At 36.8% G+C, this 25,298-nt stretch overlaps 1 protein-coding gene across 1 annotated transcript in view; it reads left to right on the top strand.

The window, feature by feature from the left end:
* Positions 1 to 15,793, top strand: part of Cox10 (Cytochrome c oxidase assembly factor 10) — a 41,933-nt gene extending 26,140 nt beyond the window's left edge. The window contains exons 3-4 of the mRNA XM_073968772.1: positions 5,446 to 6,132; positions 15,437 to 15,793. Of these exons, the coding sequence (XP_073824873.1) occupies positions 5,446 to 6,132; positions 15,437 to 15,678 (929 nt within the window). The 3' untranslated portion in view covers positions 15,679 to 15,793. The remainder of the gene's footprint in view (positions 1 to 5,445; positions 6,133 to 15,436) is intronic.
* The last annotated feature ends 9,505 nt before the right edge of the window (positions 15,794 to 25,298 follow it).

The raw sequence follows: 25,298 nt of genomic DNA, 5'->3' as shown, positions 1-25,298 counted from the left end.
AAATTTTTGAAATTTTGAGAATGTATGTGTGAGTTTTCCAAGACTGATGAAAATCAAAATAGTTTTGATTTCAAAATGAACCCCCATCAGTCTGGGTGAATTGTGTTTGTTTTCAAATTGTCAATAAATAATTTTGAAAAACAGAAAATAATGTTGGTGTTGGAACACAAAAACGTAGAATTCATTCATTTTTGGAGGAGAAATTCAAGTTTTCTAGACTTGACTGATGGTTCGTGCTACACACTTGTCAGTCACACATACAGAAAGGGTTCATCGGACTGACGGCACAGACTGATAAATGAGTGGGGGCCTTTATACTCCAACAGCAGTCTGACCGAATTCCAGGATTCCAAATTGTATCACAGGTAGTACCACTTAGTAATTTTCGTACCCTTACTACCTCAGTCCTACACTCCAATAGTTATCCTAATTTCAAATTTCAGGACTCAAACACTATCCGTCACCCAAATCCAAATTCTACTCTATAGCCTACCGCGAACGGGTTTCAAATTCTAACTCTTTCCGTTTACTAAAATTCATACTTTAAATTAAAATAAATAAAATTAAAATACTTAAAATTCAGGATTCCAGTTCTATCCGTTCACCCAAATCCAAATTGTAATAAATTGAGTACCATTTAGTACTATTCGTACACATAAATACGAATTTCCAAAATTTCCCCAATCCTATGCTCCAACAATAATCTCAATTTCAAATTTCAGGATTCCAGCTCTGTCCGTCCACTCGAATCCCTATTGTACCAAATTTAGTACTTTTCGAACACATAAGTACGACTTTCCAAAACCACCCTCATATCTCAGTCCTACACTTCACAGTAATCTTAATTCCAAATTTCAGGTTTCCAGCTACATACATACGTTCACCCAAATCCAAATTGCACTAAATTTAGTACCATTTAGTACTTTTCGTACCAATAAGTACGAATTTTCAAAACTACCTCAATTCTACACCCCACCAGTAATCTCAATTCCAAATTTCGAGATTCCAACTATATCCGTTCACCCAAATCCCCATTGTCCCAAATTTAGTACTTCTCATTAACATAAGTAAGAATTTCCAAAACTTCCCCAGTCCTACACTCCAACAGTAATATCAATTCCAAATTTCAGGAATCCAGCTCTATCCGTTCACCCAAATCCAAATTGTACTAAATTTAGTACCATTTAGTACTTTTCGTACACTCAAGTTTCCAAAAACCCTTTGGTGCATATTTCTTACTCTTCATCAGTGATCCTTAGTCCAAATTTGAGGAATCAAACTCTATCCGCTCACACAAATCGAAACTGTACCAAATTTAGTGCTATTTAGTATTTTTCGTACCCTATGTACGAATTTCCAAAACTTCCACAATACTAAACTCCACCCGTAATCTCAGTTCCAAATTTCGAGATTCCAGAGCTATCCGTTCACCCAAATACCCATTATACAAAATTTAGTTCCATTTAGTACTTTCCGTACACATAAGTACTAATTTCCAAAACCACCCTCATATCTCAATCCTACACTTCAACAGTAATATTAATTCCAAATTTCAGGTTTCCAGCTCTTTCCTTTCACCCAAATCTAAATTGTACTAAATTTAGTACCATTTAGTACTATTCGTACACATAAATACGAATTTCCAAAATTTCCCCAATCCTATGCTCCAACAATAATCTCAATTTCAAATTTCAGGATTCCAGCTCTGTCCGTTCACTCGAATCCCTATTGTACCAAATTAAGTACTTTTCGAACACATAAGTACGAATTTGCAAAACCACCCTCATATCTCAGTCCTACACTTCACAGTAATCTTAATTCCAAATTTCAGGTTTCCAGCTACATACATACGTTCACCCAAATCCAAATTGCACTAAATTTAGTACCATTTAGTACTTTTCGTACCCATAAGTACGAATTTTCAAAACTACCTCAATCCTACACCCCACCAGTAATCTCAATTCCAAATTTCGAGATTCCAGCTTTTATCCGTTCACCCAAATCCCCATTGTATCAAATTTAGTACCATTTAGTACTTTTCATACACATAAGTACGAATTTCCAAAAGTTCTTCAATCCTACACTCCAACAGTAATCTCAATTCCAAATATCAGGATTCCAGCTCTATCCGTTCACCCAAATCCCTATTGTACCAAATTTAGTACTATTTAGTACTTTTCGTACACATAAGTACTAATTTCCAAAACTACCCTCATATCTCAATCCTACACTTCAACAGTAATATTAATTCCAAATTTCAGGTTTCCAGCTCTATCCGTTCATTCAAATCCAAATTGTACTAAATTTAGTACCATTTAGTACTTTTCGTACCCATAAGTACGAATTTTCAAAACTACCTCAATCCTACACCCCACCTGTAATCTCAATTCCAAATATCGAGATTCCAGCTATTATCCGTTCACCCAAATCCCCATTGTATCAAATTTAGTACCATTTAGTACTTTTCATACACATAAGCACGAATTTCCAAAACTACCCTCATATCTCAATCCTACACTACAACAGTAACCTTAATTCCAAATTTCAGGTTTCCAGCTCTTCAGCTACGTTCACCCAAATCTAAATTGTACTAAATTTAGTACCATTTAATACTTTTCGTACACATGATTGGTAATTTTCCAAACCATTTCCTTTTAGAAGCACCACTTCCCAACCTTGATTTCCATACCAAATTCCTATATTCCTGGGGCCTATTATTGATTTCATTAATTAGTTATCGATTTCTTCAAATTACAGATTTTGAAATTGAATAGTTATGACTGTACATCTCCATATACGATAAAATTCTTAATTGCAAATAAATAGTGGTAGTATGCACAATTTTATTGCACTTTCATTGATTTGCAAACATTTAGTTATTCACGACATCTGTTGCAATGGAAGATAACAAATGTCTTGTCTTTCTATTATTTAGTGGTTTACGGTAAAATAAGTGCGCCTAGAAGTAAACTACAAAATTTGAAATTATGTGTGATCGTTTACGGTATCATGAAGTTATAGCATTGTTAATTTGACACATGTCTTGCAGAGGGCAAACTAAGTGCATAAGTACGTAATAATAATGAAAAATAAGGATTTTTGTTGTTGTTTTTTTTTGTGGTTCCAGGACGAATTTTCTAAAACCCGGCCTTATCTCGCACATTTGCATCAACAGTTACCCACTGGTAAAATTTCAAGCTCCTAGCTTTAGCCGTTTTGGCTGGGCGTTGATGATGAGTCAGTCAGTCAGTCAATCACTTATCACCAAGCTCATTTATATATATAGATATATATATATATATATAAATTGATTTTATTACGCTAATTTTACAAATTTCATCGAACTTTTTGTAAATATTATGAAAGTACTCATTAACAGCTTCCCGATTCATAATAACTTTGGTCTCACTTCTGTATATTTATGCAGCGACGCAATACAACAAAAATTGTATATTTTAGAGCACAAAGTCTGTTTTATTTTTACATAAAAAAAGTGTCAACTTTGGTACTGCGCCAATCAACGAATACTAACGTTATTTACAAAAACTAATTATTTTCAGATGACTTGAGGTCTTTTTTATTATTCTGTGCAAAACAAAAGTTAAAATTTCGAAACTTCAAAAATAGGGTTTTGGGCAAAAATTTCCTGATTGAAACCTATGTGGTTTGATGAGTTTTATCCGCACACACAAAATGAGCGTTTGTGGTTGTGTGTTTTGTTCAGTAACAAGGGATGATCGGACACACGACTCGTTGGTAAACGTTCATAAATATGCATTTCGTTTTCAATCGAGTTTGCTCTGGCTCAATGATTGTTCACGTGTTCGCTCAACTCAGTGGTTTTTTAACATTTCTGTAAATAGCAGTTCTTTTTTGTTTATGAAATCTCATTGCATGAAATGCAAAATTAATAAGAAATTAGAACCTATCAAATGAATTTACTAACCTTTTTAAAATATTTATAATATATTTACTGTAGTATGTATGTATATAGTATAATACTTATATGAAACATACGAAATTAATTTTGAATTAATTAATTCATTAAATCATAACTTTTTAAATCATATACTTTATTGAAATCAATGTTTGTTTGTTGTACTTTAATAAGAACCACTGTTGTCTCAAATCCAAATGGAATAAACGATTTTTTTTCTACTAATTTATTAATTTTTTGTTTCCTACATACACATTTTAAATCTTTTAAATCGAAAATATCCACAATTCATACAATTATCCACTGTAACTCATTTTTTAACACATACACATAATATTTTCGTCTGTTGTGATTTCAATCAGAATAAATGTTCTGAGTTTGAGTGCGATCAAATCACTCACTTCACAAGGAAAAATCAAAATAATAACATTCGCTGTGGCTGATCGTCCCGTTAGTAGCAATCAAATATGAGTTCGTAAACAAAGCAATCAAACGAACCACTCGAACGTGAACATCCAACTTCATTCAATTCAAGTTAGGTCACAACATTTTTCTTGTTTGGGTGAGCGACTCGAATAAACAATTTAGTTTTAGTTTTTTGTTATGAGTGTTCGATCATACACAATCACACTCAAAGCCAGCCTCTGATTTGAGTGCAGCATCCAATTTTGTGAACGCGAACAGATTTGAAACCACGATTTTTTTCGTAACCCTTGTACCAAAAATGGCGGATGTGCTCGCCAAAAAAGTTTTTAATTTTTTTTCTATGTATGTAATTGTAAAGGAAATTTGAAATTTACCATATAGCAGAAGATGGTGTTCTTTATTTATTTCCGTTAAAAAACGAATATCGAAAAATGTCGGTTTCAACGTTTTCGCGATAGATTCCTATATAGACCCTGCTGCATACCATTATAGTTTTGAAATTAATTGTCATTTTGTCATGTGAACAACTCTGGTTGAGACAACCGCAATAACGTATCGACTCTTTTTATTAGTTTTAATTATCTTAATATTTGGTTTTGTTGTTTCGGCTGAAGGTCAATCAAAATCAGCTTTTTATTTTTGATTTTGTTTCCCTTTTTATTTATTCAATATGACGGTTGTCTTCGACAATCATCTTCAGGGATATTCACGTAAGAAGTGAAGCGTCCACTCGAATTTAACGTCCAAGCTAAACTGATTTTTAATTACTGTCACCCGAAATTAATTATCTGTATAAGCTAAGATTTTTATAACTCTGTTAGGTGCTAATTGGTTAATTTATGTTGTAGAAATGCAATCATAGTAGTTATTATTTAGTTGGCCATGTTAATAATAATCATAGCAGCCTATGAATTTTAATGTTATATATACTAATGTTTCATGTAATATGCATTCAGTCTTCTCTCTGTTTTTCTTGTCAATAAATATCTTTTCATATATAAAACATTCTTGTTAGAACCAACGAAATCTATAATAATTTAAGTATACATTTTAAATTAATTTTCAACCTGTCATCCCAACAGCATTGGTTGTCATTACTACAATGGCTGGATATGCAGTGGCTCCAGCTCCCTTTGACCCAGCTTCCTTTTTGATGTGTACTGTGGGAACAGGCCTAGTATCCGCTGCTGCAAACTCCGTGAATCAATTTCATGAAGTACCATTCGATTCACAAATGTCCCGAACTAAAAATAGGGTAATCGTAACTGGAAAAGTATCACCGCTACATGCCATGGGATTTGCTTTAGTTTCGGGAGCTGCCGGCTTAAGTATACTTTATTATGGAGTTAATGGACTTACAGCAGCATTGGGTCTAAGCAACTTTATTCTGTATACATCCATATACACACCAATGAAAAGAATATCTATATTAAACACCTGGGTTGGATCCGCAGTAGGTGCTATACCACCTTTAATAGGCTGGGCTGGTTGCTGTGGCAGTATTGATGCTGGTGCATGGATATTGGGTGGTTTACTTTATGCTTGGCAGTTTCCACATTTTAATGCCCTTTCCTGGAACCTACGACCTGATTATTCTCGGGCTGGATACCAAATGATGGCTGTCACAAACCCTGGTTTATGTAGGAGGACAGCCTTAAGATATACATTCGTCATTACATTACTGTCAACCTTAGCACCAATAATGGATGTAACTAATTACTGGTTTGCCTTGGAGACTCTACCTCTTAATGCTTATTTCTCGTATTTGGGTAAGTACCTTTAAATTAAAACTATGATGTACAGGTGCACCTTGCTTAAATGATTTTTCCGGTTAACCGATCAAAAGTATTTTCAACAACTTCATATACACATATCGCACCTGTTTAACAAAAGGGTAGCAACACAAACTTTTGAATTAATTAATCTCTTTCGAGTTGAACTATTATGACCTAAGAGATACATTGAAAAATTATGAATCTACCGAAGTTACACACATCCAACCATAGTGATACGTTTTACGGGTGGTCAGGCATATTAGGATCATCAGGCATATTAGGATCATCAGGCATATTAGTATGTTGTTTTTGTGGCAGACGAAGGCTAAGCTTGGTAACTAGCATATATACGCAATTCATTATATAAATGCATATGCGAAATTATGTATGTAATTCAAAATCCAAACTTTTCCTATAGTCCAACTTGGTAATCCCATGTTCACAAATACTATGGTAAGTTTTATTGCTACGTCATTTGTATTTGCTCTTCTATATTAGTAGTGCGATTATCTAAATCATTTTTTGAGTTAACGACGAAAATAGGTAAATTTAAAACGCAAAATTATGAATTAAAAGTATCAATAAATGTTGACATCACTATTGCTATCGGTAGCACTTAACGACGACTTTCTTTTGGTTGTTAACTTACCGAAAAGTTTCGTTAATTACCGAAATTATGAGCATTTGAAGCAATCCATATTTCAATAATTACACTTTCATGCCCTCTACATTTCAATAGTAACAATTTTCATAGTTTTGTACTTTTGTCATTGTGAGTTTGTAAATATTCCAATTTCCCATTGTGATTGATTCATTGTATTTTAAAGTTAACTGACAGAATGCAACTATGTAAATAATTTATTCTACTAATCTTGTAAAATAACTCATTAATTACTACTTTCGATATACCATTTTATGCAACTGTAAACTATTACTAATATATTTACTCCCTACTATTTCTTCTCACGATTTGTACTTAAGCTAGAACAAAATTCAATAAAATCGCTCAGTTTGTGATCTACAATCTAACGCGTTACATAACCATCAGATAAGATCACAAGGGGTGATCTCCATTCTAACACGTTATGTAACTATCAGATAAGATCACAATGAGACAATTTGTCCGTCCGGCAGTATACATCAATCCTCGTCTTTTGTTTTTCTGAACAATCTAAACCAGATTGTTATACATTTTAATTTTACCGACATTAGCCTGTAACTCGAAAAATTAGTTACAGAATTTCACTACAGAAGATTTTTGATCAATTATTGCCTACTAAAGTTTTGCATGTTGATGGTGGATCTGCCTGCTCATGCTGAAATAAATTTATTTTCGCCTTATTAAGGCGAATGTCATTTTTAGAGATATTTATTACCACACATCCATGTTAAAAAATAAATAGTGATCAACTGCAAAAGTATCACACTATTTTGTTGTTGTTTTAGCAGCATTTAACCCTATGTAGACGCATAGCATTAATGCTGGGTTGGCAGCCGCTGGCCGAAACACTATGGTTCAGGGTCATGGCACAATTACCTAGGTAGATGCATCGGCGAATTGCTACAACAAAGAAACTTTTTTTGTAATATAAAATTCAAAATTTGTAAACAAGGCAAAAAACAAAACAATTCGCCTTGGCATGTGAACATCGCGGCAAATTTATTTAACCAATCAAAACGCAGTGTGCCACCGTGGTGCAAAGGTATGCACACCCGCCTTGCAAGCTGAGGGTCGTGTGTTCGATTCCCCGGCCAGTCAACATCACAATTTTCAACGGTCGCAAAGTACCCCTCAGTAATGTTGGCGACATTTCCTGAGTTCTTCAGCCATGTAAAACTTCTCTACAAAGTGGTGTCTTAAGACACGCCGTTCGGACTCGACGATAAACAGTAGGTCCCATATCATTGAGCTAATATGAATCGGTGTGCATTCATTTATATGAGAGAAGTCTCCCTTGTCCCGTATGGGATGTTTGTGGAACAATTATTATTATCAAAACGCAGAACAACCTAATCATATGGTTTTTGTTGTGATTGTTTTTGACGTTTGAGTATTTTGATTTTTCATGGTGAATTCCCAAACTTTTTTGACATTTCAAACCTAGGTAATTTTACCATGTTCCGGGTCAATCCGGTACGAAAAACCCGCTGCCGTGGGATTGACATTTATTTTGTCTACTCTTTCGTCGAAATATGTCGTTATGTCACTCTTCATATCTTCAGAGTCACTACCTGTGTATCAACAGTGTTTTGACTCTACTAAAAATACAACATTTTAAGTTACAAGCCTTATGTTGAACAGGTGCATTATGCTCTGTTCCAGTACTGCAAGAATCTACAATTTTTTAGATATCATAAAGAAAAAAATGTTATCGCAATAAAAATTTGTATATTTTTGCAGAGCAATTGTTGAATTCGTGTTAGTAAATATTTGAAAATTCCATTTGAAGTAACATTTCTGAGACTGTAAATGTATAAAAATGATGTAATAAATTGTAATGCCAAGCAATGAAGGTTTAGATAAACGACCCACCCCTGCCGACCGAGGGACTGACCTCCCTTTTCGTAGGGATCGCGTACACACCATGATCCACATCATGATGTGTATGAGAAGTAAATCGAAAACCAGCTACAGAATCAACTTCATCAGTCAGTTAGTTAAACGTTAAAGGATACATATACTACTCATTTAAAAATAAAATTATGCTATTTTTTATAACTTCTAAAGTCATGCCAAAATCTACATTACAGTGTAACGAATTAAAATCAGCACACATTTTACTAACTGGATCGCCCTTTGAAAATCTGTGTAAAGAATTTGATATTATCTACTAGATCTAAAAGGAACATTAAATCTAATTGACGAAATTAGGAAATTTTAATGCAAACTACCAGTCACAATTTTTAGCACCATCATAGTATTCAACATAAAACTTCAGAGAAAGTATAGGGAGGACCCATGGTGAAAATAAGTTATATATTTTGTTGAATTTCGGAGGGGGCGAGATACGTCCCCTTGCCATATTTTTTAAACTGACGAACGTATCGGTGAGAAAATTAATTTGCGAGGCAATGGTGGTTGTATCTCTGACCCTAGGTACTCATTAGGGGCTTAAGGACTCCAACACACCCACTTTTTTTAAATATGCTATTAATCTAAAATTACTTTACCGATTTTCTTGAACATTTCAGAGAATGTACAGGGATGACCTCTGGTGAAAATTGGCAATATATTTTGTTGAATTTCATAGGGGTACCTCCACAAGGCACTATATTTTAAAAACGCTATTTTTGTATATCTTGCTTACGTATCGCTTTGAAAATGAATTTGCAATGAAAATGAATTTGATTCCTAGGTACTTATTGGGAAGTTTTGGGCCATGCCATTTTTAAATACGATATATTTCCAAAACTTCTGAAGCGATTTCCATAACATTTTCTGATGTTGTACCGAGATGACCAATGTTGGAAATAGGCTATATATTTCGGAGAAGAGGGTTATCCCCTGTGCCCTATTTTTTAAATGCGCTATATGTAAAACTTACTAACGTTACAAATCAATGGAAATACCAGATGTTATACATAACGAAGCTTTGGTCTTATTGGAAAGCAAGTGTTTGGATTAGAAGGCAACATATCGATAGCTATAGCAATAGCAATTCTCTAACACGTTTTTGAAGTTACCTAAAAAAATCGTTAAAATTAAAATGCTTTTAATTTCGGTAATTAACGATATTATTTGGTAAGTTAACGACCAATAAAAAGTAGTCGTAAAGTTGTACCGATAGCAACAGTGTTGCCAACTTTTATTTGAACGTTTCATTCATAATTTTGCGTTTTAAATTTCCGATTTTTGTCGGTAACTCAAAAAATGAGTTAAAGAATCCCACTAGAGGTATATAAGATAGACATTATAAGAAGATGGAAGGACGACACAGTCGGTCCTTAAGTTGCCACTGTTTTAGACAAACACTTCAGCAGATGAAATAAATGCATGCCTCAAGTCATCAGTTCTTTTGCGGTATGTTAAAATTGTACATATATCAACGCCAACATTTCTGCAGATTCCGTCTAATTAGCGATGCAAAAAAAAAAAATAATTGAAAGGTAACATAAAACCTTTTCAAGGGTCTGCAAAGCGGACCGGTTCGCCTAGTTTTTATAAAATACAACATTTTTGCTTGCTTTGGTTCCTTTAATGACGGCATTATTGTTCTGTTTTGGCAAATCAGCTGATTGTTTGCATGTTTTGCGGTGTCTATTTCCTTACTCTCTGAGAAAGTTCTTGCTGGAAAATTCTTTCTGGGAAAGTAACCAGACATACCTAATATAAACCACAGTAAATCGCAAACATACATATGTTCCCACGATATTCCCGAAGGGACAAGGAAAATTTCTCTCAATAGGCGTGTCCTACGACACCACTTGAAATGCTCAGGAAATGTAAGCCAACCTTACACTTAGGGAATTTGCCACCGCCGAAAATTTTGATGTTCTGGTAAACTTTCTGAGTGCTAGGCGAGGGTGCTTACAGCTGAAATGAAAAATCTTTTGACTTTTTTAGTTTATTTTCGCCGTTGATCATTATTAGACATTTTTCAATTAACAATTTTTTATCATGTGAGTTTTATTTCTATGAAGATTGGGTAATAAATTCGAAAATAATTTTCACCGAAAAACAATACATGTTTGTGTGTTTACATTTCCTTTACTCTTTTTATGGAAAGCAAACCTAAAATTAATAAGCACACGCGAAGATGTTTTTTTAAAAAAATAATTAAGCTATAGCTCTGTTCCAGAACTAAAAAGTTTTTACAATTTTTACCACTTTAACACATTTTGCGTTCCCGTACACAAAATTTATATGAAAATCGTTTACGACTTTTACAAGTTTTACGACTTTTACCACTTTATAAAGTACGGGAACAGGCCATATATTTATAAAAAATCGAAAAATTTGTACATATGGCCTGTTCCTTTACTTTTGAAAATGGTAAAACCGGCAAAACCCAGCAAAAAGTTTGCATCCACGGAAGCAGTTAAATCACTGGTGCAAGTGTCACGAAGTGCTTCTTTTTCTATGAATTCCTCAGTGAATTTTACAAGGGAGCGCGCAGAAAGGAAGCACTCCATTTTGCTTCCGCAGCACGCAGTTAGGAAGCACTCCATTTTGCTTCCGCAGCACGCAGCTAGGAAGCACTCCATTTTTACAATTTTTACCACTTTTACGAGTTTTGCGTTCCCGTACACAAAATTTGTATGAAAATCGTTTACGACTTTTACCACTTTGTAAAGTACGGGAACAGGCCATTAATAAGACATTTTAATTTTATTCTTATAGGCCGTTTATATATAACAAGGTTAACCCAGTGGGTCTGGGTTTCAAATGTCATTTCCATTGTATATACTTCAAACAAATCCTCATAAAGAAGGTTAACCCTGCAAAAAACTATAATATAAACTCCGTATTACTTTAATTTCATTTGTTGAATGAAAATTGAATTTTTTATCGTTTATACATAAAAGTGCTTGTTGGATGTAATCCAAATGTGAGGAAAAGGATTGCCTTTTTCATTAGTCCACTGGAAGCGCATCCATGCATGTAATGAAATCCTCACTCCAACTTGCACCACTTCCATTTTTTTTTGCTGGGAAGTAGTAAAAGTTGTGAACTGCTCTCATATGAATTGTATTGTGTCAGAAGTAAAGGAACGCTTTTCGAGTAAAAAGTGGTAAAACTTGAAGATTCTTGAACGTAAAGGAACAGAGCTATATTCATAAAATTTTTTCTGCATCCTCTTGGTCTGTTCCAGTACTGCAAGAATCTACTAATTTTTACTATTTTTTCCGATAACATAATGGAAAAAATGTTATCGTAGTAAAAAATAGTAGCTTCTTGCAGGTTCTGGAACAGAGCACTCTATGAATATGTTAAAAATTCTTTCTGGGAAAGTAACCAGACATACCTAATATAAACCGCAGTAAATCGCAAACATACATATGTTCCCACGATATTCCCGAAGGGACAAGGAAAACTTCTCTCAATAGGCGTGTCCTACGACACCACTTGAAATGCTCAGGAAATGTAAGCCAACCTTACACTTAGGGAATTTGCCACCGCCGAAACTTTTGATGTTCTGGTAAACTTTCTGAGTGCTAGGCGAGGGTGCTTACAGCTGAAATGAAAAATCTTTTGACTTTTTTAGTTTATTTTCGTCGTTGATCATTATTAGACATTTTTCAATTAACAATTTTTTATCATGTGAGTTTTATTTCTATGAAGATTGGGTAATAAATTCGAAAATAATTTTCACCGAAAAACAATACATGTTTGTGTGTTTACATTTCCTTTACTCTTTTTATGGAAAGCAAACCTAAAATTAATAAGCACACGCGAAGATGCTTTTTTAAAAAAATAATTAAGCTATAGCTCTGTTCCAGAACTAAAAAGTTTTTACAATTTTTACCACTTTAACACATTTTGCGTTCCCGTGCACAAAATTTATATGAAAATCGTTTACGACTTTTACAAGTTTTACGACTTTTACCACTTTATAAAGTACGGGAACAGCCCATATATTTATAAAAAATCGAAAAATTTGTACATATGGCCTGTTCCTTTACTTTTGAAAATGGTAAAACCGGCAAAAGTAGTAAAAGTTGTGAACTGCTCTCATATGAATTGTATTGTGTCAGAAGTAAAGGAACGCTTTTCGAGTAAAAAGTGGTAAAACTTGAAGATTCTTGAACGTAAAGGAACAGAGCTATATTCATAAAATTTTTTCTGCATCCTCTTGGTCTGTTCCAGTACTGCAAGAATCTACTAATTTTTACTATTTTTTCCGATAACATAATGGAAAAAATGTTATCGTAGTAAAAAATAGTAGCTTCTTGCAGGTTCTGGAACAGAGCACTCTATGAATATGTTAAAAATTCTTTCTGGGAAAGTAACCAGACATACCTAATATAAACCGCAGTAAATCGCAAACATACATATGTTCCCACGATATTCCCGAAGGGACAAGGAAAATTTCTCTCAATAGGCGTGTCCTACGACACCACTTGAAATGCTCAGGAAATGTAAGCCAACCTTACACTTAGGGAATTTGCCACCGCCGAAAATTTTGATGTTCTGGTAAACTTTCTGAGTGCTAGGCGAGGGTGCTTACAGCTGAAATGAAAAATCTTTTGACTTTTTTAGTTTATTTTCGCCGTTGATCATTATTAGACATTTTTCAATTAACAATTTTTTATCATGTGAGTTTTATTTCTATGAAGATTGGGTAATAAATTCGAAAATAATTTTCACCGAAAAACAATACATGTTTGTGTGTTTACATTTCCTTTACTCTTTTTATGGAAAGCAAACCTAAAATTAATAAGCACACGCGAAGATGTTTTTTTAAAAAAATAATTAAGCTATAGCTCTGTTCCAGAACTAAAAAGTTTTTACAATTTTTACCACTTTAACACATTTTGCGTTCCCGTACACAAAATTTATATGAAAATCGTTTACGACTTTTACAAGTTTTACGACTTTTACCACTTTATAAAGTACGGGAACAGGCCATATATTTATAAAAAATCGAAAAATTTGTACATATGGCCTGTTCCTTTACTTTTGAAAATGGTAAAACCGGCAAAAGTAGTAAAAGTTGTGAACTGCTCTCATATGAATTGTATTGTGTCAGAAGTAAAGGAACGCTTTTCGAGTAAAAAGTGGTAAAACTTGAAGATTCTTGAACGTAAAGGAACAGAGCTATATTCATAAAATTTTTTCTGCATCCTCTTGGTCTGTTCCAGTACTGCAAGAATCTACTAATTTTTACTATTTTTTCCGATAACATAATGGAAAAAATGTTATCGTAGTAAAAAATAGTAGCTTCTTGCAGGTTCTGGAACAGAGCACTCTATGAATATGTTAAAAATTCTTTCTGGGAAAGTAACCAGACATACCTAATATAAACCGCAGTAAATCGCAAACATACATATGTTCCCACGATATTCCCGAAGGGACAAGGAAAATTTCTCTCAATAGGCGTGTCCTACGACACCACTTGAAATGCTCAGGAAATGTAAGCCAACCTTACACTTAGGGAATTTGCCACCGCCGAAAATTTTGATGTTCTGGTAAACTTTCTGAGTGCTAGGCGAGGGTGCTTACAGCTGAAATGAAAAATCTTTTGACTTTTTTAGTTTATTTTCGCCGTTGATCATTATTAGACATTTTTCAATTAACAATTTTTTATCATGTGAGTTTTATTTCTATGAAGATTGGGTAATAAATTCGAAAATAATTTTCACCGAAAAACAATACATGTTTGTGTGTTTACATTTCCTTTACTCTTTTTATGGAAAGCAAACCTAAAATTAATAAGCACACGCGAAGATGCTTTTTTAAAAAAATAATTAAGCTATAGCTCTGTTCCAGAACTAAAAAGTTTTTACAATTTTTACCACTTTAACACATTTTGCGTTCCCGTGCACAAAATTTATATGAAAATCGTTTACGACTTTTACAAGTTTTACGACTTTTACCACTTTATAAAGTACGGGAACAGCCCATATATTTATAAAAAATCGAAAAATTTGTACATATGGCCTGTTCCTTTACTTTTGAAAATGGTAAAACCGGCAAAAGTAGTAAAAGTTGTGAACTGCTCTCATATGAATTGTATTGTGTCAGAAGTAAAGGAACGCTTTTCGAGTAAAAAGTGGTAAAACTTGAAGATTCTTGAACGTAAAGGAACAGAGCTATATTCATAAAATTTTTTCTGCATCCTCTTGGTCTGTTCCAGTACTGCAAGAATCTACTAATTTTTACTATTTTTTCCGATAACATAATGGAAAAAATGTTATCGTAGTAAAAAATAGTACCTTCTTGCAGGTTCTGGAACAGAGCACTCTATGAATATGTAAAAAGAGAAAAAAACGGAACAAAATCATCCAAATGCCGCAAATATTTCTACAAAATTTGTTTTCGCTCTCCAGAAAATTTAGATTTAGAACCTTTGAAAACCACATATTTTGTATAACGCCACAATCAACGGTATTTTCATTTTCTATCTTAGCCAGCTTGTTTTCTTATCACCAGCATTTTTGTCATTAAAACTGTCGCACAGTTTTATAACGCCTAAAAATAAATCAATTTAGTAATGTGATGTGCCCCAATCTTCTACACCAGCTATAATTTCCAGAATTATTTGAATCCAAACCATTTTATACATGCTGTCATTTTGTCTACTTTTTAAAAAATATATTTTTATATGAGTATAAATATTTTTTTTTTTATTTACAGCTTACAAATTTTATAAGGACTCCAACAGTGGGACATCTAGGAAACTGTTCCGATTTTCGTTGCTGCACCTGCCTTTACTAATGATCCTGTTTTTAATAAATAAAAAGCGATGGTTTTTCACAGAAAATAAGGAGGAGCCGAAAATACATGACTTAGTAGATGCAAATGTCGGGAGCTTTATAAAATTAAATTTGCCCCATATAAACGCTTCGCCACTGGAAGCATCATCTAAAGCTGTGTAAATATATGCACATATGTATGACAAATGTTCTACAATGACAAGTATTACACATATGTATGTATTTTTGTTGTTGTTCATTTTAGTGAAAATTTAAATAAATACTAAAAAATAGTTTAGGTGTGTATTTTTAATTGCTAATAACCAAGGTATGTATATTAATAAGTGTAGAAGACCGCTTTCTGGGATTTTCAACAATTAATTTTCTGAAGAGCGAAAACAATTTTTTTCGCTTATGTTTTCGATAACGAAATTTGTCGGTAAGTTTTCGACAAAAATCAAGTTGTCGGTAAGAAGTTACAGAATTCCACTACTGGAGTATGTCCAACACAGGTTACACATTCCAAAGTCTTTCAAAATTCAATAATTTTTCTTAGTTTTTGTAGCAGCATATGATGGTGGGTTGTTGTTGTTGTAAACAGGGTGTCGGAGACTACGAGTCGGAGTCGAGCAATTTTGCTGGAGTCGGAGGCTGAGTCGAAAAAAATAACTCGACTCCGACTCCGGGCAAAATTTTTTCCACGTTAAAGAAATATAACATTAAATTTGGAACAAGAACATTTTTTTAAAAATCATATATTTTAAAATAAAAGTATAAGAAAACATACATGCAAATTGTATATTAAAGGTCAATTCACAGGATATTTGCTATCCTCTGAAGTGTAGTCTATTCATCCCTATTTTGTTGATCCAATTGATTGTTTACGCTTTTGCAAACAAAGTTATATGACAATCGAATTAAGATTGGACCTTTAACCTTTTCCTGCAGAAGTCTTACTGGTCTTCTCACAAAGGTCTATTGGTATTTTCATCTTGTTTTTTTATGAGAAGTCATCCTTGTCTTCTATTAAAGACATTGTGGTCTCTATGGGAAATCTTACTGAATACCCTGTGACACAAAATGGATGTCAAGGTCTGGGGTTGGAAAAATCCCTTTTCGGAATGAAAGTCCCAATTGAGAACCCCAAAGGATCCCATAGCTGAAATTTCTGAGTTATTTCGCAGAATCTATTAACTACATATGAAATTCGGATAGTTACGCTTCTGAATAAGGGCATCATAAATTCGTTGTTGGTCAACGACAGATCCATCCCGCCATAACTTAGAAGTCTGACATTTTTGTAGGATATTGTCATGCACGAAATCTCATCGTGTGCTAATTTTTCAGATCCAGAAAACATCCATCTGTCTACGTGCTGAGTGGTGTACACAATATATCTCAAATAATTAAATAAAATTATCCACTCCACACCAAAGTTCAAAATGTTAGCGGTGAATTTTAGTTAGGGGTGATCCTAACTTATAAATTTAAGAAAAATGTAGAAAGCGTAAATAATATAGAATATGTGGTCAAATTTTGTAAGTCGATCGGAACAATACTGCCTTAGCCGCTATAAACTGTGTTTTTTCGAAATCGGCCACAAAAATATATGACAATTGGTTTATTAGCTTTCGAGCTAGAGTTGGCACCGCAAAATGCTTTAATAAAAACAGGGTTTCGTAGACGGCCTCAAAACTTCGTTATATTTTTCTCTTTTGATGAAGAAAAAAATCTGCCAAAAAGTTATGTAGGTTTATCGGAAAAAAATCATGAAAAATGGTTTTAATAAACTTTACAACTGGGGGTCTTCTTTTAAGGCTAAGCACACTAAAATCCAGTTTGAAAATTGGTCATGAACTGCTTATAATTTTTATTGCATGTAGTCCTTATGATTTGTATCGCCCCTTCATTTTCAAAAATTTTTAAAACTTAAAGATTTTCTCACGCGGAAGAATTCCGTCCAAAATATACTCGTGCAAAAAAGGAAAACCGACAAAAACTTTCTAACATTGCTATTCTTCGAATGCCCTTTCAAATGAATTTGTAAGGAAAAACTAACACTTTAGCCTATATAGGCCAAAATAAAGAAAAAAATTCAAAATTTTTGTACGTTTTATTCATTTTTAGTGGAATAGGAATTCATTCTCGGAGTCGGAGTCGTGAAAAAAACTCGTCTGGAGTCGAGCCAAAAATACCTCGACTCCGAAACACTGGTTGTAACAGTGTTCTATTATTATGTTCGTTCTCCTGTTCAATCTGGCTCTGGGTCTATCTCCAGGTCCAGGAAGTTGGCTACTTCGATGGGATGTAACCACAGATCCACTGGAGTCAGATGAGTAGGCTTGGCGGGGCAGTTGAATAAGTGCTTAGTATCGTGCGGGCCCATGCCGCATACTGGGCAGATGTCTTGCACGGTGCGATCGACTTCCGCCCAATAGGAATTTAGGCGACTGCAATATCCCGAGCGTAATTGAGCCAAAACTACTCTGGTTTGTCGTGGCAGCTGACGCTCTTCAGTTGCGATAGATGGGCGATGTGCTCCGATGACTGCATTCACACAATAACTGTGTCCGTGTGAATGCTGTTCAAACCTGCCTGATATGCCTGTTGATCTAGAGGTTCTCTCCTATATTGTTGGACCGTCGTCTCTAGAGCATGAATATCCTTCTTGATATACCTGGGTGCATCGGTGGCCAGCAGATGGTGATTGGGATGGCTCTCACGGTAACACCCGAGCAATTACTGCAACGATAGCATCTCATTATGTTGCCGTACTGGAAGAATCTTTGCCTCCTCATGTAAATGGTCCACTGTAGATTTGAGGAGGTACCCTGTTGCTGTTCTCAAATTATCTTATCCCACTGCGTGTCACATAAATTAGGGGACCAAACTGGCGCCGCATAGATTACCACAGACCGACCTACCGCTTTATACGAGGTTTCTTTATCTGCGCCCTAAGTGCTGCCGGTTAGGGACTTGAGGACCTTGTTCCTACATTCCAGTTTATCGCAGATAGCTGTGGCATGCGAGGACGACGTGGAAGTGGTGTCGAATGTGACCCCTAGAATTTTTGGGGCAGTTTGTGGTCGGAATTCTGCTACCATCGATCCTGATATTCAACTCTATTGTCCCTGTGGTGAACGGAGAGGTCGTCGATTTAGTGGCGGATATCTGCATATTCCTCGCGTGGAAAAAGGTGGTAAGATCGGTTAAATAGGAGTTCAGTCTCTCACAGAAGTTATCAGGGTAGGTACCTGACGCCAGGATCGTACAATCATCGGCATACGTTACGATCTCAATGCCGTCTGGAGGAGGCGGAATACAGGAAAGGTGGAGGTTAAACAGTTCCGGAGATATCACCCCTCCTTGGGGAACTCCCTGTTTCACTCTACGGGGCTTGGATTTCTTGTTCCTGAATTCCACATACGACTGGCGACCACACATATAGTTGATAATCCAACGTTTCAGACTTGGCCGGAGGGTTGTCTGCTCGATGTCCTCGAATAGCGTGGAGTGCTTGACAGTATTAGAGGCTTTTGATAAGTCAAGCGCCACCATCACTGTTCTATCACACGGCCGATCTTGGCTGAGTTCTCTCTCTTGAAATTGAAATATGTCTGGAGATGGCGTACAGCGCTGTTGTCGTGCTGTGCTGCTTACGGAATCCATGCTGATGATCGGCAACTTGATAGCTATTTCTAATGCTGGGGAGGACTAAAGCCTCAAGGGTCTTCGCTACAGGTGACAAAAGCGAAATCGGCCTGTAAGATTCACCTTTGCTGGCATCCTTGCCTGGCTTCAGTAGCGGGACCACCCTGCCCATTTTCCAGACTTCGGGAACAATAAGGGTGGCTAGCGACAGGTTGAGAACTTTAGTGAGATACTCCACTCCCGGCTCATCCAGCTGTTTCAACATTACCATGGAAATTCCGTCAGGGCCCAACGCTTTGGATGATTTAGCGTTCCTGATGGCATTCGCAACATCATATATTGTAAACTGTGGTGGTTCATCCTCGGCAGGAAGAGATCTAATGCGACGTAACACTCTTCTTTTCGCCCTGTCACTCTCGGGGTGCTCGACAAACAGTCGATTGAAGTAACTTGCACACACTTGCTTCGTCATCTTAGGATGTGATGCCAATGCTCACCACTTCCACTGGGGCAGCAGCGATACGAATGCCAGAGGTGAGTCTGTATTCGATTGTATTTTAAAGTTTAATCTCAGAATATGTAATAGGGGAAAGGAGTTTACCTTTCAAAATAGAACCAGAGAGGAGGTTATTGACATAACCTTAATTAATAAAGACGAATCCCTCATTAGTGACTGGAGGGTATCTGAAGAGTGCTCCTTTTCGGATCACCGGAAGATACTCTTTCAAGTCTCTATTGACGGAATTCGACAACCACCACATAGAAATCCACGGAAAACAGACTGGAACAAATTCAATGAGCTAGTAAGCTCCGAGCTGGGAGTATCACAATACCCCAAAACAGCCAAGGAGCTTGATAGTGCAGTGAATCACGTAACAAAGGTTCTCGTGGATAGCTATGAGACCGCCTGCCCACTAACCCATCCAGGCAGAAGAAGTCAACCGGTCTGGTGGTCAAAAGAACTAGCTAACCTCTGAAGGACTAGCAGAAGGCTCTATAATAAAGCCAACAAAACGAAGTTGTCCACAGATTGGGAGAACTATAAGTTATCTTTCAATAAGTACAACAGCGAAATAAAGAAAGCTAAACGCAGATCATGGGTCTGCTTTAGCGAGTCTATAGAAGGAGTTAAGGACGTTGCAAGATTCCGTAGAGTACTCTCGAAGGACCCCAAATCCATAGGGAGTATTAAACGGGATGATGGCACATGGACTAACTCCGGTCTAGAAACCCTTGATCTCCTGGCCAAAACCCACTTTCCCAACTGCATGGATGTAGTGGAGAGCACTAGTGCTCCAATCACTTGCAACCAAGCCACTGGGGATGTGAGCATCATCGAGGAGATCATAAGTCGTCCAAAGATAGCCTGGGCAATTAACACTTTCAAACCCTTTAAATCACCTGGTTCAGACGGTGTTTTCCCTGCCATGCTGCAAAATGCATCGGAGGTATTACTCCCACATCTGGACAATATTTTCAGAGCCTGTCTGTGTTTATCGCTCACTCCGGCTCTATGGAAGGAAGTCACTGTGACATACATCCCCAAGGCGGGGAAGTCAAACCATACACTTCCCAAAGACTATAGACCGATCAGCCTGTCTTCCTTTCTTTTGAAAACTTTGGAAAGACTGCTGGACCTTGGAATAAGGGCCAGGCTTGGAAATAGTGCTATAAGTTCTGCCCAACATGCCTACACCAAAGGTAAATCGGTGGAAACTGCACTGAATGAGGTCGTGGGCTTCATCGAGAGGAATATGGATGGATCAAACTATACGTTAGCAGCCTTTCTCGATATAGAAGGTGCCTTCAATAATGTAAAGCTTGAATCTATCCATAACACAATCTCTAACCTTGGTATTTCCTTTACACTGATCAATTGGATTGACGGAATGCTAAGCAGCAGGATAATCAATTCAAATATCGGTGAGACTTCCATTCTGAAGTCTGTCACCAGGGGCACACCACAAGGTGGCGTTCTATCGCTACTGCTGTGGCTTCTGGTGATTAATGAAATACTCAAGGAATATGAAAAACTACGAATAAAAACTATTGCTTATGCCGACGACGTGGTCATAATGATCAGCGGTAAGTTCCCACAAACATTATCGGAACTCATGCAAGGAGCTCTAGTCAAATTATCAAGATGGGCGCACAACAATGGACTTGGGGTGAATCCGTCTAACACTGAGCTGGTCCTGTTTACCAAAAAGAGGAAAGTAAAACCATTCACACTACCAATGCTTGATGGGGTTGTTCTGGAGCTGTCTCTTGAAGCCAAGTACCTCGGCATCATCCTGGACCATCAATTAACATGGAAAAGGAATGTCGAAGAACGTGCCAAGAGAGGTCTAATAGCACTCTATTCTTGCAAGAACTCCATAGGTAAGAGCTGGGGACTGAAACCACAGGTCATCCATTGGATTTTTACGACCATAGTTCGCCCAATCTTCACCTATGGTTCTCTGGTATGGTGGAATGCTTTGAACAAGACGACGCTTCTTCACAAGTTAAACACAGTCCAAAGAGCGGCATCACTGTTAATTACCGGTGCTATGAAAAGCACTCCACAGGCAGCACTCAACGCCCTACTAGATCTTCACCCGTTGAATCTTGTAGTACAAGAGCTGGCAGCCAATATAACCAAGGTATGTATATTAATAAGTGTAGAAGACCGCTTTCTGGGATTTTCAACAATTAATTTTCTGAAGAGCGAAAACAATTTTTTTCGCTTATGTTTTCGATAACGAAATTTGTCGGTAAGTTTTCGACAAAAATCAAGTTGTCGGCAAGAAGTTACAGAATTCCACTACTGGAGTATGTCCAACACAGGTTACACATTCCAAAGTCTTTCAAAATTCAATAATTTTTCTTAGTTTTTGTAGCAGCATATGATGGTGGGTTGTTGTTGTTGTAAACAGGGTGTCGGAGACTACGAGTCGGAGTCGAGCAATTTTGCTGGAGTCGGAGGCTGAGTCGAAAAAAATAACTCGACTCCGACTCCGGGCAAAATTTTTTCCACGTTAAAGAAATATAACATTAAATTTGGAACAAGAACATTTTTTTAAAAATCATATATTTTAAAATAAAAGTATAAGAAAACATACATGCAAATTGTATATTAAAGGTCAATTCACAGGATATTTGCTATCCTCTGAAGTGTAGTCTATTCATCCCTATTTTGTTGATCCAATTGATTGTTTACGCTTTTGCAAACAAAGTTATATGACAATCGAATTAAGATTGGACCTTTAACCTTTTCCTGCAGAAGTCTTACTGGTCTTCTCACAAAGGTCTATTGGTATTTTCATCTTGTTTTTTTATGAGAAGTCATCCTTGTCATCTATTAAAGACATTGTGGTCTCTATGGGAAATCTTACTGAATACCCTGTGACACAAAATGGATGTCAAGGTCTGGGGTTGGAAAAATCCCTTTTCGGAATGAAAGTCCCAATTGAGAACCCCAAAGGATCCCATAGCTGAAATTTCTGAGTTATTTCGCAGAATCTATTAACTACATATGAAATTCGGATAGTTACGCTTCTGAATAAGGGCATCATAAATTCGTTGTTGGTCAACGACAGATCCATCCCGCCATAACTTAGAAGTCTGACATTTTTGTAGGATATTGTCATGCACGAAATCTCATCGTGTGCTAATTTTTCAGATCCAGAAAACATCCATCTGTCTACGTGCTGAGTGGTGTACACAATATATCTCAAATAATTAAATAAAATTATCCACTCCACACCAAAGTTCAAAATGTTAGCGGTGAATTTTAGTTAGGGGTGATCCTAACTTATAAATTTAAGAAAAATGTAGAAAGCGTAAATAATATAGAATATGTGGTCAAATTTTGTAAGTCGATCGGAACAATACTGCCTTAGCCGCTATAAACTGTGTTTTTTCGAAATCGGCCACAAAAATATATGACAATTGGTTTATTAGCTTTCGAGCTAGAGTTGGCACCGCAAAATGCTTTAATAAAAACAGGGTTTCGTAGACGGCCTCAAAACTTCGTTATATTTTTCTCTTTTGATGAAGAAAAAAATCTGCCAAAAAGTTATGTAGGTTTATCGGAAAAAAATCATGAAAAATGGTTTTAATAAACTTTACAACTGGGGGTCTTCTTTTAAGGCTAAGCACACTAAAATCCAGTTTGAAAATTGGTCATGAACTGCTTATAATTTTTATTGCATGTAGTCCTTATGATTTGTATCGCCCCTTCATTTTCAAAAATTTTTAAAACTTAAAGATTTTCTCACGCGGAAGAATTCCGTCCAAAATATACTCGTGCAAAAAAGGAAAACCGACAAAAACTTTCTAACATTGCTATTCTTCGAATGCCCTTTCAAATGAATTTGTAAGGAAAAACTAACACTTTAGCCTATATAGGCCAAAATAAAGAAAAAAATTCAAAATTTTTGTACGTTTTATTCATTTTTAGTGGAATAGGAATTCATTCTCGGAGTCGGAGTCGTGAAAAAAACTCGTCTGGAGTCGAGCCAAAAATACCTCGACTCCGAAACACTGGTTGTAACAGTGTTCTATTATTATGTTCGTTCTCCTGTTCAATCTGGCTCTGGGTCTATCTCCAGGTCCAGGAAGTTGGCTACTTCGATGGGATGTAACCACAGATCCACTGGAGTCAGATGAGTAGGCTTGGCGGGGCAGTTGAATAAGTGCTTAGTATCGTGCGGGCCCATGCCGCATACTGGGCAGATGTCTTGCACGGTGCGATCGACTTCCGCCCAATAGGAATTTAGGCGACTGCAATATCCCGAGCGTAATTGAGCCAAAACTACTCTGGTTTGTCGTGGCAGCTGACGCTCTTCAGTTGCGATAGATGGGCGATGTGCTCCGATGACTGCATTCACACAATAACTGTGTCCGTGTGAATGCTGTTCAAACCTGCCTGATATGCCTGTTGATCTAGAGGTTCTCTCCTATATTGTTGGACCGTCGTCTCTAGAGCATGAATATCCTTCTTGATATACCTGGGTGCATCGGTGGCCAGCAGATGGTGATTGGGATGGCTCTCACGGTAACACCCGAGCAATTACTGCAACGATAGCATCTCATTATGTTGCCGTACTGGAAGAATCTTTGCCTCCTCATGTAAATGGTCCACTGTAGATTTGAGGAGGTACCCTGTTGCTGTTCTCAAATTATCTTATCCCACTGCGTGTCACATAAATTAGGGGACCAAACTGGCGCCGCATAGATTACCACAGACCGACCTACCGCTTTATACGAGGTTTCTTTATCTGCGCCCTAAGTGCTGCCGGTTAGGGACTTGAGGACCTTGTTCCTACATTCCAGTTTATCGCAGATAGCTGTGGCATGCGAGGACGACGTGGAAGTGGTGTCGAATGTGACCCCTAGAATTTTTGGGGCAGTTTGTGGTCGGAATTCTGCTACCATCGATCCTGATATTCAACTCTATTGTCCCTGTGGTGAACGGAGAGGTCGTCGATTTAGTGGCGGATATCTGCATATTCCTCGCGTGGAAAAAGGTGGTAAGATCGGTTAAATAGGAGTTCAGTCTCTCACAGAAGTTATCAGGGTAGGTACCTGACGCCAGGATCGTACAATCATCGGCATACGTTACGATCTCAATGCCGTCTGGAGGAGGCGGAATACAGGAAAGGTGGAGGTTAAACAGTTCCGGAGATATCACCCCTCCTTGGGGAACTCCCTGTTTCACTCTACGGGGCTTGGATTTCTTGTTCCTGAATTCCACATACGACTGGCGACCACACATATAGTTGATAATCCAACGTTTCAGACTTGGCCGGAGGGTTGTCTGCTCGATGTCCTCGAATAGCGTGGAGTGCTTGACAGTATTAGAGGCTTTTGATAAGTCAAGCGCCACCATCACTGTTCTATCACACGGCCGATCTTGGCTGAGTTCTCTCTCTTGAAATTGAAATATGTCTGGAGATGGCGTACAGCGCTGTTGTCGTGCTGTGCTGCTTACGGAATCCATGCTGATGATCGGCAACTTGATAGCTATTTCTAATGCTGGGGAGGACTAAAGCCTCAAGGGTCTTCGCTACAGGTGACAAAAGCGAAATCGGCCTGTACGATTCACCTTTGCTGGCATCCTTGCCTGGCTTCAGTAGCGGGACCACCCTGCCCATTTTCCAGACTTC

This window comes from Musca autumnalis, unplaced genomic scaffold (assembly GCF_047663935.1).
Source record: "Musca autumnalis isolate F117 unplaced genomic scaffold, ASM4766393v1 scaffold_2, whole genome shotgun sequence".
Classification (NCBI taxonomy): Eukaryota; Metazoa; Arthropoda; class Insecta; order Diptera; family Muscidae; genus Musca; species Musca autumnalis.
The sequence above is the reverse complement of the archived record's forward strand: the minus strand, read 5'-3'. Positions and strand labels throughout refer to the sequence as shown.